Source organism: Miscanthus floridulus, chromosome 8, assembly GCF_019320115.1.
Source record: "Miscanthus floridulus cultivar M001 chromosome 8, ASM1932011v1, whole genome shotgun sequence".
Taxonomy (NCBI): domain Eukaryota; kingdom Viridiplantae; phylum Streptophyta; class Magnoliopsida; order Poales; family Poaceae; genus Miscanthus; species Miscanthus floridulus.
In genome coordinates, this window is record NC_089587.1 from 66,002,400 (window position 1) to 66,017,222 (window position 14,823).

The 14,823-nt window shown below is 43.8% G+C and overlaps 2 protein-coding genes and 1 non-coding gene across 3 annotated transcripts; 2 read left to right on the forward strand and 1 right to left on the reverse strand.

The window, feature by feature from the left end:
- Positions 1–227: 227 nt before the first annotated feature.
- LOC136472380 (PHD finger protein EHD3-like) lies at positions 228–4,053 on the forward strand. The gene is made up of 6 exons (XM_066470087.1): positions 228–588; positions 923–1,117; positions 1,236–1,550; positions 2,526–2,615; positions 2,747–2,791; positions 2,884–4,053. Exons 1-6 carry the CDS (start codon positions 433–435, stop codon positions 3,718–3,720), a joined length of 1,638 nt encoding a protein of 545 aa, XP_066326184.1. The 5' UTR covers positions 228–432; the 3' UTR covers positions 3,721–4,053.
- A 1,463-nt stretch (positions 4,054–5,516) lies between these two features.
- On the forward strand, positions 5,517–9,031 carry LOC136472381 (UDP-galactose transporter 1-like). The gene is made up of 4 exons (XM_066470088.1): positions 5,517–6,058; positions 7,507–7,756; positions 7,878–8,085; positions 8,208–9,031. The coding sequence occupies exons 1-4, from the start codon at positions 5,948–5,950 to the stop codon at positions 8,668–8,670; spliced, it is 1,032 nt and encodes a 343-aa protein (XP_066326185.1). The 5' UTR covers positions 5,517–5,947; the 3' UTR covers positions 8,671–9,031.
- A 362-nt stretch (positions 9,032–9,393) lies between these two features.
- On the reverse strand, positions 9,394–9,466 carry TRNAR-UCU (transfer RNA arginine (anticodon UCU)). The gene has a single exon. It is a non-coding gene; the product is annotated as a tRNA-Arg (tRNA).
- Positions 9,467–14,823: the final 5,357 nt, after the last annotated feature.

Consider the following 14,823-nt stretch of genomic DNA (forward strand, 5'->3'; position numbering starts at 1 on the left):
ACAACAGAGCTTGATTTAGTATCATCAAACCTTAATCTAGTGACCTAGGAGGTTCTATGTGGCGGTGATGACTCGTGAGAGAAGAGGAGGGGAAGTTTTCCTACAACTTAGACCTATTTTTGTGATGACAAAGGTTTTGGCTCCCTCGCTAGTTTTCCCCCGCTCCTCCAATTTTTGGACAACCGCTTCTTCGGCTTCGCTTCATCCTCCCCCCTCCCACCCACAGTCCCACCCCACCCTCGTCCCGCTCCTCCCCTCCGGCGTGCGTTTCCTTCCCCGGCTTGCCTGACCGAGATCTCTAAATTCCCCTCAAACCCTAGCCCTCTCCACCTCCTCGCACCGCCTTCCAACCCTCTTCCCTCCTCGCGCTTCCCCTTCCCCATCTCGCCGTCGTTTCTTGGGTCCGGGACATGCTCTTCTAGCTGCCCGCGTATGGCCTCCGACGGCGCCGCCAGAGGCCATCCTCCCAAGCTCCCCGCTTCGGAAGGCCTGGACCCATCCAACGTCCTCACCTACAAGAGACGCCGCCGCGGCACCGGCGCCAACGCCGGCCACAGCGCCGTCACGCCGGGCCCCGACCCCGTCAAGGTACGCATTCCCCTCCAAACCCTAGCTCCCCCCTCCCCCAACTCGTCGTTCTTTGCTACGACGACGACATGGGTTTTATTACTACGAGCGTCTCTCCAGCCTCGCGGTGCCTTCAGTTACTCGTAGATTTCATACGCCGCCAGATTTCGGTTCCGTCTTGCAAAGATCCCCTTTCCATCTCGCAACGTTTGCTCTCGAGGCTAGGGTGTCTTGTAATGCTGCCACTCGTCTTCTTGGGCGTGCATACGTCTTCTTGGGTGCGGAATTATCGGTCAGTCGTGGCTTTTGCTTCTCGAGATTTGTCATTTATTCCCCTGCTTTCTCCCCTGTGCAGAATAAGATGAGCGCGGTGGTGCACGCCATCAGTTCCCAGCAAGGTGGGCGTCAAATGCTAGACAGGCACTGGAGAAGCTGGAGGGACACGCTGGAGGGCGTCCTACAATCCGCTGCTGTGAACCAGGCCTCCGGAGGGATTCAGAGCTGCATCCGAGATGCGCTCAGATATTATGGTTGCCAGCCCACAGAACATGTTAGTAATCCATCCAGTCCTTCAGATTGAACATAACATGTGCATGCCCACCTTGTGTAATGGTTCCATTTCTCTTTCCACTAACAAAAGCTTCTATTTTGTTTTCTTGATCTACCAGGGGAACTTAGCTGACTGCGGAGGAGCAGGAAGAGAGGACCCTGTTGGAGCTGTACATTCCGAAGAGAATAGTGATGCCTTGGTTCAGTTAGAAGATGGAACAGCTGCATCTTTGGAAGCCAACAAGGCGATGTGCCATAAAGCTCTCTTTGACATTCTAATCTCCGAGAAGTTTGCCATGCTGTGTGATCTGCTAGCTGCAACATTCCATGTCAATAAGCCTGATGACCTGATTGGTTTGCAAATAATTGATGCCAAGATGAGAAATGGGGATTATGCACAGAACCCTGCGCTGCTTGACCATGATATCAAACAGGTACCTGTTTGTTTGTTTGCCTCATTCCTTTTTTTTCCTGTGCTGTTTTCTCTGATATAGAAAAAGATGTAGCTGTGGTTCTACTTGAGAGCCTATGGTAGGTTATATCAATGCTCAAATTTGAAACCTGTCCCTTTTGCTTGTCTGTTTGACTACATAGATTCAAAAGGTCATATAGTTAGGAATGATCCTTCCTGTGTTCGCTGCCTGTTTCGGTCCCTTTTTCCAGCGCATGGGTTGGCCCTTGCAAATTCTTCTAATAACCATCCAAATTCCAAACATCAGAATCATTTTCCAATGCCACTGTAGCTGGAATAGGTATGCTCAACTAAAAGGGCATATATGTAACCTCATAGTCATATTTCTCTACTGGCTTGAGGCCAATCAGAGATCTGTTGCCTCCTTTTCCAATAAAGGACATCTAATAGCTGTTTCTCGTGGGAAGGGATCCGCTGTCTTGGTCTTCATGAATCTGTGCTCTGTTCCTCGCCGCCCGTGTCATTCGCTGCCCTTGACCTCACCTTGCCAACTCCCTTGGAATTCTCTCTTGAAGTGAATCACAAGGTGATGGTAGTCATGAATGCACATAAATCGGACATGGGTTGCGTCACGCTGCCATACGCAACTACTCAATAAGTATGTTTCAATCCATGTATTGTGAGGAAGCATTTATTTACCTTGTTCACTGCTGTTCTTAAATGAAAGAAGGCAAAAACAGGAAAGTTATCTTAATATTTTTGGGGCCAAGGAATAAGCAATTAGATTTGGTTTGTGTTAGTACCTCCTATATATCTCAATGGCCAAAGAGGTCCTCTGATATTTGTTTTTCCATTTTTCTCTCATCTGTAAATTCTTTTGTTTGCTGTTATTCATGTACGGAACACCCCCAGAAGTTAACATAAACATGCAGTTGAAAACATACCATCAATGCTGTTTGTTTCTTTTAATATGTATGCATATTTGTTTATTATCTAGATATGGAAGAAGATTGAACATGTTGGCCAACAAATGGCTGGTCTGGCAAGCAGTCTCTCACTGATTTCACAGGCTTCTCATCAAAAGCAGGTAACATGAGTTTTCTGTTGGTGCTTCGTTGGCATAATTTATGGTGATAGCCATAGATTTTGATTCAGGGCGTTGTATTGTTGATATCATTCCATTTATGTTGGTCATTGCTTATAGAAATATTTTTTTAGGCTTCTGGCATTTCAGAAATTGATGTGGCTGAACACAGGATAGAGGTGAGTGGTGTGCTATGAACATTTCTGCTGACCATTGTTTCGTTGTTAGGATTTGTTATACCCCATTCATTAATAACTGCACCCTTTATTAGGAAACAAGTTTGGTTGGTGGCGCCCACAAAGCCCTAAGGGAGTTGACTCCCCCTTGCGATTCTGGCCATTCTACAATACCCAAACAAACTGGGACATCTGGATCGGATGGAATTTGCAAGGATTGTTGCAGAAAGGCAGACAGCGAAGGAAGAATTATCTGTGATAAATGTGAAGCTGCATACCATGTTTCATGTCTCAAGCTTGCCATTGATGAAGAGGCCCCAGCAAAATGGTACTGTCCCAGCTGTGTTGGATTAGACGGACCTTCAAAGAATAACAATAATGGCAGATCACATGAAGGCTGCGATGTATGCGAGTGGCTCGTGGTGGAGAAGCCAGAAGAACCCGCTGAAGATGTTATCCAACCTGAATTGGCCGTCAAAACCCAGGAGAGCTCAGTGTCAAGCATGGATGAAGACAGTGAACCGGACCTCTCAACAACTGCTCTAGCAAACTTGTGCAAGCATTGTGGCACATGTGAAGATGAGAACAAGAAGTTCTTGGTATGCGGCCATCCTTACTGTGCTTACAAGTTCTATCATGTCCTGTGCATGAAAGAAAGCCAGATTGCAAGTGAGAGGCAGAAGAATCTAGCATGCTGGTACTGCCCGTCTTGCCTGTGCAGATGCTGCTTTAGAAACAAGGATGATGAAGAAATAGTGTTGTGTGATGGCTGTGATGATGCTTATCACATTTACTGCATGACTCCGCCGCTTGAAAGTATCCCGAGAGGTAACTGGTACTGCATGTTGTGTAATGCGCGGAGGTCGGCACGTGGGATGGAGAGGTATGAGAAGTCGATCCTGCAGAAAGCCAAGTGTGTTCCTGATGCCTAAAGGCCAAAGGTGCAGGCAGCTGCTGCTCCAGAAAAATAAGTAGCAGCGGTGTGGATGAGGTTTCACATGCTTAGGGGGTGTTTGGTTGCCCCTCCTAAATTTTAGTCGTTGTCCCATCAGATGTTTGGACATATGCATGGAGTATTAAATATAGACTAATTACGAAACTAATTACATAGTTTGTGACTAATTTACGAGACGAATCTTTTGAGCCTAATTAGCTTATGATTTGATAATGTTTTGCTACAGTAAACATATGCTAATGACAGATTAATTAGGCTTAAAAATCGTCTCGTGGAGTACTGATGGATTATGTAATTTATTTTTTTTTGTTAGTATCCAAATACCCCATGCAACATCCTTCCGACACACCTCTTAAATTTTAGTAGCTGAATCCAAACACCTCCTTACTAGGGTAAAAGAAAGGAAATGATTCTTTGGTCCCTCTGAAGGGGTATACATTACTATTGACAGCTTGAATAATCGGACGATGGGTTGTCTATACATGGGGAAAAATGCCCTGTTGGCCGGTGAAGACGAGATGGTGGCATCCGTGTGGAAGCGCACTTTTGTCCCAGCGGATGAACTGCTGATGTTGATTTCCTGTCCTGTTATTTCCTTCCTGTAATTCTTGTGACTATTCCGAGTGATTAAGTTGATGTCGTCTGTTATGTTGTGTCTGCCCTTTACCTGATGGTAAGTGGTAGCACTGACACCCACCCATGTTGACATCGCTAATCGATGATATGTACATGTCTGTTACTTGTTTTGTTTTTGTTAAACAATGTGTGCTCTTCTTACATACTTTTGCATAGCCTGTCATCGATGTCTGAAAGTTTGTTACTGCTATTATCTCTCTCTCTGATTGAACCCGTAAGGCAGAGAACTTGGGTGATAGCTGAACAATTATACATCTTCATTTTTTTTTTGAAGTGTCATATTCATGTTGTGGATTTGTTTCAATCGTGATGGCTTTGGTAGTATGGTGACCCAGAAGGCCTGAGAACCCTGGTGTCAATGCATCGTACCCTGCTTGTGCCTAAATTAGTTAGACAAGAGGAGATGGCGGGAATGGTTTCCTTCGTAGTCATACTACCGTTGATGGTACCGAGACTTTGCATTGCATTGTTGCCTGAATTCAGAGAATTTGGGTGTGCATGTACCATCATGTGTGTGTGCGCGCGCGCTTGTGGAAGGCCAACCACAATATATATAATAATAAAATAATATAGTCGTTAGTCCAAACGAAGCGCCCGCCCAAGTTCTTTACATCGAATGGGACAAAAGTAAGTTCTCATTTGGCAAGGCTTATTATGTAGCGGCTCCGACTTTGGTTGAAGCCCAATGAAATCCTCATCTAAGAAATGGCTCCATGTGAAAAAGCTTTGAGGAGCCAGAGTCATTTTCCTACTCGATGGGTGGAGCCGTGAAAACGTGATTTTTTCCCTGCTTCTCTTTACAAATTTGGCATAAATTTTAGCAAAACTGTGATTAGAGTCTTCTTGTCAACATTTTTCAAAACAGTTACGGAGACAAATGAGATGAGCTGCTGCAGCTTTCACTTTCGTCCAAAAAAAAACCCCCTCTAAAAAGAGAGAAGGCAAGGGAGCAGGATTGATTGCAGGAGTAGCAAAGGGCAAAGGGGACAGAAGAGGGCAGAGAAGGCACACGTAACGCGTGGCAACAGGCAAGTCTCTGCACTTGCACCACCTTCGACTTTTGTCGCCTCACATCATCAGTTGACGGAGTGTTGAGAAATCGAAAAATTAATCGCATCATCACGCCAACTGAATTCCCAACCTAAAACCAAACCAAGGAAGCAACAGAATATCCCCTCGCCTCCCCTCGGTCCCTTTCAACTCGTCTTCCTCCTCCCTCCGCTCTCCTCTTGCCTTCTTCTTCGTCTTCCTCCTCATGTCGCCTCCTATCCATCTATATCTTCTATTCTAAGCCACCTCGATCTTCTCCTCTGCTCGGACCCTAGATAGATACAAGAAAAGAGAAGAGCCTTTGTGGTTAATGGATGGTTGGATCACTGGGCGGAGCAGTTTCTTATATCGGATTGATCGATTAATTAATACATACTAAATATATAGTTAATATATACGCCAAGAGAAGAGAGGAGAAGAGGAACGCCGGCCGGTTTCAGTTGTCTCCTTCCTCCTCCGATCCCTCCCTGCCTGCCTCGGCGGCCGGCCGGGCTCGGGCGTTTCCCTTTTCCCTTCCCATGGAGGACGCCAAGATGCGGAACGCCGCCACCATCCGCGCGGTGCTTGCCATCCTCCAGTGGTGGGGATTCAACGTCACCGTCATCATCATCAACAAGTGGATCTTCCAGGTCCGTCACGCCCACCATCCCTTGCTCTTGGGGTTTCTTTCCCGATGAGCAATTTTTTTTGTTGTTTCAATTCAATTCCCAGAGATGATCGTGTATATAGTTGTGTTATATTCAAGGGAATTTAGGGTGGATCCGTGTGTACAGGACGAAAGGTAGCGCCTTTATTTCGTTCCAGAAGAGATTTTTGCCTCTTTTTAGTTTTCGTCTTCCTCCCATCGTTCCATGGGTGCAGATTAATCGCCCATGATGATGTCGTCTTGTCTAGTGTTTTGGCAGAAACCAAAAGGAATCATCTTTTTGTTTGTCTGGGAATTACTTTAACTGGTGGTTTGTAGATTGGTTTGGGATGTTTATGATGGAGAACAGTAGGGTTTTCTTTTTTTCCGATTGGGAATGGACAATTAAGGGACTGTCTTGATAAATTTCAGAGTTCACAGTCTTGATGAATTTCAGAGTTAACTGAGAGCTGTCAGAATTTAAACACCGTGCTGGGAAAATGGCCCAAATGAGGGCCCTTTTTCTTGTTGACAGTCATTCTAGCATATGGTACAGCTGAAACAGCTTTCCTCAATCAAGAAAATAAGTTTAGCGTCCAATCTCCAGATTTAGTCCAGGAAACAACATTTGTGCAATCGAATTTCTGAAAACCATAGCACTAACCTTGTGACCTATATGTATATCCTGCCATTTTTCCATCGTAAACAAAAACCAAAAGGCAAAATGGAAATGGATGCAGGGTTAACAATAGCATTCAGACTGCACCTATGTGCAGTTATCTAATTTCTTAGACCAGAGGTAGGTATATAGTATGTACTATAGTTTGCAACCATACATGTTCCTCTAGATTGTGGTTTACTTAAAGTTGTTGAAGTGAGCAGCAAGGTTCTTTTTTCTGTCAAGCTGACTATGGATTTGATGGAGTGTCACCGTATAGGATCATCTTTGACTTCGCCGGCCTTAGTAACAAATGCCCTGCCATGTTTGGTTGCCAGTTCCATGTTATCTAAATCTAATCTGAGGATTGATATTTGATATTTAGGATCCAAACATTTCTCTTCAAGCTTCTAATTCCTGAGGTTGTTTCTTGAGGAGGAGCTCTCTTGAAATATTTTGCTTATTTCTTGACTTGACATGCTGGCTTGGTAATGAGATGGATTAATTGATTCTGTATTTATGAGATGATTTGTCTTGTGAACTAGCACAATTGTAAATATATATACCTAGAAGGTAGTAGTAGAAATCTGCTTGTTGTGTTCTTTAAGAAACCCCTCTGCTAACATGTGCTCTCTGTCAGAGAGACCCTTAAAGAAGAAGCTTTCTGTTTCGCCCTTTCTTATCTTTTGTTGCTCTGATGTTGGAAAGGGAAAGTTAATGATACTAGTAGTTGCCATTGCCGCTTGCTTGGCACAAAGGCATGTACTTGATGATCTTGAGGCCAAATTTTGCAGAAACTGGAGTTCAAGTTCCCTCTGACGGTGTCGTGCGTCCACTTCATATGCTCTTCTATCGGAGCCTACATCGCAATCAAAGTTCTAAAAACAAAGCCGCTGATTGAGGTTGCCTCTGAGGATCGATGGAGAAGGATATTCCCAATGTCATTCGTGTTCTGCATAAACATTGTGCTGGGGAATGTGAGCCTGCGGTACATCCCAGTCTCCTTCATGCAGACCATAAAGTCTTTCACCCCTGCAACCACAGGTTAGTTTCTTTTCTTTTATATATGACGATCTTGTCATCCTATATTTTCCTGTTCTGCAGTTCGTGCAGAATGATGATAGTTTCTGACCAAAGCAATCTCTTCCATTGAGACGAGATGCAGTGATTCTTCAGTGGTTGGTGTGGAGGAAATACTTCGAATGGCGCATCTGGGCTTCTTTGGTCCCTATTGTGGGAGGCATTCTTCTGACTTCTGTAACGGAGCTGAGCTTCAACACGTTTGGCTTCTGCGCCGCCATGGTGGGCTGCCTGGCGACATCCACAAAGACCATCTTGGCAGAGTCGCTGCTCCATGGATACAAATTCGACAGGTATAGTATAGGTTATTGTAAGTAAAAGATATGATCTTGATTTATATTTACTGCTTGATAGAGTTTCCATGGATAGAATAAAAGGTTAAAATGTTTTTGTATGTGTGTGTGACTGTGTGCAGCATCAACACGGTGTACTACATGGCTCCCTTTGCGACGATGATCCTGTCAGTGCCGGCCATGGTGCTGGAGGGCAGCGGCGTGGTGAGCTGGCTCTACACGTACGAGTCGGTGGGGCTAGCGCTGGCGATCATCCTCACGTCGGGGGTGCTGGCCTTCTGCCTCAACTTCTCCATCTTCTACGTGATCCACTCGACGACGGCTGTGACGTTCAACGTGGCCGGCAACCTCAAGGTGGCCGTGGCGGTGCTGGTGTCGTGGATGATCTTCCGGAACCCCATCTCGGCCATGAACGCCGTCGGCTGCGCCGTCACGCTCGTCGGCTGCACCTTCTACGGCTACGTCAGGCACCTCATCTCGCAGCATCAGGCCGCCGTGGCGACTGGCGGCGGCGGCCCGTGCACGCCCAGAGGCCGCATGGAGATGCTGCCGCTCACCGCCGAGAAGCAAGGCGACAAGATATAGCTGCTGCTGCTGCTGCATGGAGATGCTGCTGCAGCTCTTCTTCTTCTTGGTCATGTCATTATCGTCGATGATATTAATATTAGTAATAGAGAAAGGAAAGGAATAAACCAACAAGATATACACAACTGATCTGATCGATCTAACAGCCGTTTCAGTTTCAGAATCCATCGATCATCAGAGATGACAGGACGGGCTCCTACCGAATAGTTGAGTTGTTAGAGAAATGGATGTAAGCCGAGTTGGTGTAGTTGCCAATTCTTTTTGCTCATACTGTCATACATACTAGGAGCATCTTTGCTCTCTTTTTCTGTGTTTGTATTGATTGACGATGATGATAAAATTTGGTCACCAGATTTTGGTATTGTCAGTGTCGCTACAACCACTACTTCGCTGTCAATTTTATCTTCACCGTCTTTCCAGCTCCAACCTGAAATGATTTTGTTTTCAGCCAGATTCTGATTGGAGTGTGACCTGTCAGTGTTGCTTAAAGAGAAATTTCAGGTCTATAAAAGATTTGGAATGATATATCTTCGTCGAATCATATGTAGCCCTGTTCTCGTCAGAATTAGATAGAATGAAAAAAAGAATGAGTTCCTTACAAATTTGTTTATGTTTGGATTCAAAAAGCTAAGCTGCCGCACGAATTTCAAAGAAACAGAGTAGGGTGACTGGGTGAGGGCGTTAGAAGCAGAGGACCAAAAAAAGAAAAACATAAAAAAGCAACACGCTCGGTGGGACTCGAACCCACAATCCTTTGATTAGAAGTCAAATGCCTTATCCATTAGGCCACGAGCGCTAGTGTGATACGTATACACGTATAACCTATGTTGTGCATATTCGAGTTTACTTATCTTCATTTACTAAGTTGACTTTTCCCAAGTTTGATGCATGTGCGGTGCTTTGATTTTGAAGATGATTCTGATATATAGTATTTGAAAAACGTGACTTACGCTTAAACTTAACTAAAAACATATTACCTTAGCAACCAATAAAGCCACAACTAGTTAACTGTAGATCTTACTAGGGTTGTAGCAACTTTTGGATGAGATCTTACAGCAACTCCAATACGAACAGAGGTTTTGATGAGATTTTTTTTTTTCGATAGCTTTTTAATTAGACCTCGAAATATTGTCATCCTCTATTTTCTCACTAACCAAAGGAGAGCAGTGTTGGCTTTCTAAAGGACACACTAAAATATAGAGAATCTATTAAAAGGTGAAAAGATATAGATAATGATTTTTATTCAAATAATTTTCTAAATGATGATTTATAGAGTGAATTAAAAAAAGAATACTAGAGATGCTCTTATATGCCGCGTGACACTACTTTTTCAAAACACACCGTACACGCGCATATGCTCATATACACCACGTGTACCTTAATTGTCCCGATAGACCATTTGAAAGGCTGGGTTAGCGCATCTTGAGACCGGTGAGGTCACACATTTTGCCTTATAACGGGCGAAAGAATATTAGCCGTAAGTGCAAGCACACAAAAATCTAGCGTCTCCCCTTCATGGCTTCATCTAGCGGCTGCAGCAGCGGCATAACAGTGAACCAACACACTGCAGAAGCCGTAGCATGCAGCAACAACCTGAGAAAAGAGGCAGTCGGTCAGGCTGACTAAGTTAGAGACACGAACCCGATGGACGCCTTACACACACAAAAAAAAAAAAAAAAAAAAAAAAAAATCCAGCTAGCAGTGTTGAGTTCTAGATTTGTGATACCTTTGTCATGAAAATTATAGCCCTCTGATAAAGCACCTAAAGTGGATATCATTGTTTTGTATCTTTTTCTTGCCTGAATTTACCGAGGGGCTAATGCTAGACTTTTTCTCTCTCTAGATTTTGTGTTTTTTTTAGGAATGCTATATAACACATGTGTGTTTCTTGCTTTGTTAGCACATGAATTTTCTGTCCGCTGAATGAAGAATCGGCGTCTGGTTACGTCCATTTGCCTTGTGACGCTGATTCGCTGGGCCCACTCTGAGCGTTACCGCTTAAAATCGGAAGTCGCGCTCTTCCTGTCTCATTTCCCCATCGTCCCGGCGAGAGGGGAAAAGGGGTTCGTCCCGGCGACCGGCGATTGTCTCGACGTCGCAGCGGTTCTACCGGCGACCTCGCCGCTTCGCCCCTCCCCGTCTCTGCGAGTCGGCTCCCTCTCTCGGATTGTTCAGTCTCGTCTGCCATTGCTGGAGCTGTGGAGGTATGTGAGTTCACCGCTTTGCTCCCTTTAGTTTGCCGTCGGTCTTGTCTGCTTTGCCCAGTTCTAGATTTGTGCTCCTCATCTGTTTCTTGAGGCCCAGCGACGCGCGTGGAGCGTTGCGGTGGGACGGCGAGAGCGCACTGCAGCGGTGGAACGGTGAGGGGCTCTGCGGCTACGGGACGGCGAGAGCGCGCGGGGTGAGCTGTAGCGGCCTGACGGCGAGTGGCGCTACGCTGCGGTGATTCCTCTAGTGACCTCCACGCCTCGGCCCGTCCCAGTGCGTCGCCTCTGCCTTGGCGGCCGAATCGGAGCCTCGCTCGCGCCCGCCATTCCCAAAGCTCGAGACCTACCTTCGCACGCCACGGCCTCCCTCGGATTTCAGGTGTGATTTGTTCTAGGTTTTGGTTTGGGCTGCTTGTATGAACTGGAGCCCGTGGAGCTAGACCTGGACGCGCCCTTCACGACGTCGCGGCGGGGGGTCCACCCTGCCGGCAACAATAAAGTTAGCTGGTGGCCTAGATATGAGCCTGGGCACGGATCTACGGTGGTGGCCGTGGCTGGGCGCCGCCAGATACTGTCGCTAATGGTGTTCTGTTTTTTCCTTTTCGTGTTTGTTGTAGAAGAAGGATGGGGAGGGTGTGTAGACGTTGTCACGGATCATATCATTTTAAGGACCATTGGTGAGAAGAACGACGAACCGAAGTGGGTAAACTATGATGTCCTGGGTAAACTATGATGTTCTAAAGCAATCTCATGGTTTTGGTGGCAATAGCGTGTTAAGACTTTTCCATCCTATCATATTCCTTTCAATAAACTTTTCCAACCCACCTTCTACTCATGTTTCATATCATAAATTACAAATCAATTAATGTTCCTATAGGTAGTAACTTTGTAACCTCTTCTGAGACTCCCCCTCCTTTTGTTTTCTTGCAATGCACTTCATCAACTAGATATGTTAGTTTGAAGAAGTTTTAGAACATGCAGCAAAGCTTGCCTGGTATCTTGTCATGGAATACGCACTTGGGTAATGAGAAAACAAAAGTGAAGAGCACCATCCTACTCGTTTCCCTCACATATCTCCGTACCTTCTTGTGGTGGTGCTAGCGAGCAGATGATGAAAGATTGAAAGTGACATCCCTCCAGCCGATAGTCTTTGTTATTGCAGTTCCTTTTACCCTAGGCCATGTTCCAACTTGATCTTTCATGCATGTGTTTGTTGCCACTGCTTGGTTGTGGCAGTTAAGGCCTAAGTGACATCATGACAATTTCAGCTATCTGGCTATCTGCCTAGAGTTGGTGTTTTGTTTCATGGCACCCAAGCAATCTGGATAATTAATGCTGATTTGTGCTTTGTATACAAAACTTAGATGAATTTGATAGTACTCTGATTCCCAACTTTAAAGCTGACTGTGGTGTGTATATTCCTACAGTTTTCTCGCCATGAACCTGGGGTTACCCATGTCTTAGTTACAGGAGGAGCTGGTTATATTGGTTCACATGCCGCTTTAAGGCTCTTAAAGGATAACTATCGAGTTACCATTGTGGTAATCAAGTTTTTCTTTATACTAAATGTGTGAACTAATTGTTATTTAAGCGTTCTGCTGATGCACAGTTTGGTTCATCTTGTAGGATAATCTATCTAGAGGAAACATGGGAGCAGTAAAGGTTCTGCAGGGCTTATTTCCGTAGCCTGAGAGACTACAATTCATCTTTGCTGATCTAGGGGACAAGAAATCTGTATCCTCATTTATGCTTCTAAAGCTGCTTTGCTTGTGCCTTTTCTGCTTATGGAGAGTTACATCCAAAGTCTTCTTTTCACTTAACTGGCTCCTAGGTCAACAAGATATTTGCTGAAAATGCATTTGATGCTGTGATGCACTTTGCAGCTGTTGCTTATGTGGGAGAGAGCACATTAGAACACCTTAGGTAAGTCTGCTGTTGTTACCTTGACACTTATATTGATATCGAGGATCATCTTATTCTATTCTGCATAAAATGTGGGGATCATCCAGGTTTTTACACCTTTATGCATTCTCATATAGAATGGCCTGAACATCCATGGCCACTTGGCTAGGGAAAACAACATTAAGTATATTACCTTGTGCTAGCCTTTCTGTTGATTTTTTACTTAGCTCTAATGGCACCTCTCTTTCTCTCTGACTAAACAATGTATTAAAACAAATTATTTTGTCTTAATTGGTGGAACACTGTAATGTTAGTGCCATGATCATGGACTTACTCCTATCAATATCTTACCACACATCTTATTTAATCCTCATTTTTTGATGTTTGAATTCCAATTTTTTTCAGAGTTGTAGCAGTTGAACCCCTTATGATAGTGAGCTTTTAAGATCCCAAATAGTGTTGTTAGGTTTTTCGTGCTAAATGGATGCAGTTATACAATTTTTTTGATTGCACATTTATTAGTAGTAAATTGCACACTTCAACTACTGCAATTATGGTGTGTAACATGTGCAATATCTGGTCTTTATAAATAACTTTGTTATTATTTTAGTTAACTTAGAGCATGCAATTGTTCTTACTTTAGGGCATCGATATTCTTCTGGATGGGCTATTTGGGACTAGAAATGGGCCTTTTGTTTCAGTGTAAGCACTAGACAGTATATTTTTAAGGAGTGCATCTTATTTCTATTTTAATACAAGTCGTCTCTTTAAGGAATGGATCTAATTTAGCTTGAGAATTAGTGTGTGTTTGTGTCTTTAGAATGCATTTGTGAAGCTGGTAGGGTAAAAACTTTGTAGTGGTGCCAAAATGCTAATCTGAGGCCCAACATATATTTCCACATTTTTAATTTGAACATTTTCCAGCTAATCTGAACGCACGATAATTAATTTGGGTCTAACGTTGCAGTTGTAGCTTCAGTGTAAGAACCAACTATTTTTCTGATCCTACACTTATTGAAAGTCATGAGTTTACTTTGTTGCTGTCCAGGTTGTCTATGTACTGGACCAAGTTTGTGCACTAGAAAATGAGATGGTTCTTTGTTTAAAGAAACAAGGGCTTGACTGTCTATGTAAGTGCATTTTTATTTTAATAATTCTTTCATTTTTAGCATCTGTTAGGATTGTATATTCTCTCTTTACATGCCGGGCTAAGTTCATTGTATCAATTGTGTATCTTATAGGCTGCAGATAGCATGTTGATGAAGAAATCTGCTTCAATCATGCTTAGTGGAAAGAAGCCTGTCCTGGCCGCGGTTACTTTGGTTGGCTTTGAAGGTGTGCTTGAAAATTATGAGAAATCAATACAGAATGCAGTTGCTAACCAGCTTAGTTGCCTGTAGTCTCTGTAGGGCCTCTTCAGGACATCTAAGACTGTTGCAAAATTTCAGGTGAGGTTGTTGTTTTTCGAGTTGACATATGAAGTTGTTTTTAGTTCATGGACCTTCTTGTCCATAGCTGTTATAGTTCGCTGGTGGTGTTGGAGTTGTTGTAGTTCATCTGTTAATTGTGTTTTGTGCCTGCCCACACCAAGTTTTTGTCCTTGTCCTTTCATAGATTTTTTTTCTATTGTGATTTATGCTATCACATCTTAAACTTTGTTAATTGTGATTTGTGCTAGCACACCCCTCTTATTTGTTCTTGTCCTTTCATATAAAAAATTGTCTCTTGTGATTTGTGCTAACACATCTTGAATTCTGTTAATTGTGATTTATGCTAACTACATGCAGTAACAAAGACATTTTTTTATGGTTGTGGACTAGGATTTTCATCCTAGGGATTAGCTGGCTGATAACTGATTGTTACTGCATGTAGTTGCACTAGTATTGTTGACATCACTACTTATGCAAAAGCTATTTGACTATGAATGACATTTTCTAGTTGATAGATGATAGGATCCTAAGTAAGTAGATTATAGGTGACCATGTTAACACAGGATATTTAACTAAGCTCATAGGATATTTTCTTTTTTTGGTTCGTGCGTGCT

Bases quoted from the DNA above. Each gene is read 5' to 3' on its own strand.
- LOC136472380 (XM_066470087.1), top strand. From the start codon at position 433: ATGGCCTCCGACGGCGCCGCCAGAGGCCATCCTCCCAAGCTCCCCGCT. The intron at 1,118-1,235 runs GTTAGTAATCCA...TTGATCTACCAG, and splicing joins GTTGCCAGCCCACAGAACAT to GGGAACTTAGCTGACTGCGG. The intron at 1,551-2,525 runs GTACCTGTTTGT...TTTATTATCTAG, and splicing joins TTGACCATGATATCAAACAG to ATATGGAAGAAGATTGAACA.
- LOC136472381 (XM_066470088.1), top strand. From the start codon at position 5,948: ATGGAGGACGCCAAGATGCGGAACGCCGCCACCATCCGCGCGGTGCTT. The intron at 6,059-7,506 runs GTCCGTCACGCC...CAAATTTTGCAG, and splicing joins TCAACAAGTGGATCTTCCAG to AAACTGGAGTTCAAGTTCCC. The intron at 8,086-8,207 runs GTATAGTATAGG...GACTGTGTGCAG, and splicing joins CATGGATACAAATTCGACAG to CATCAACACGGTGTACTACA.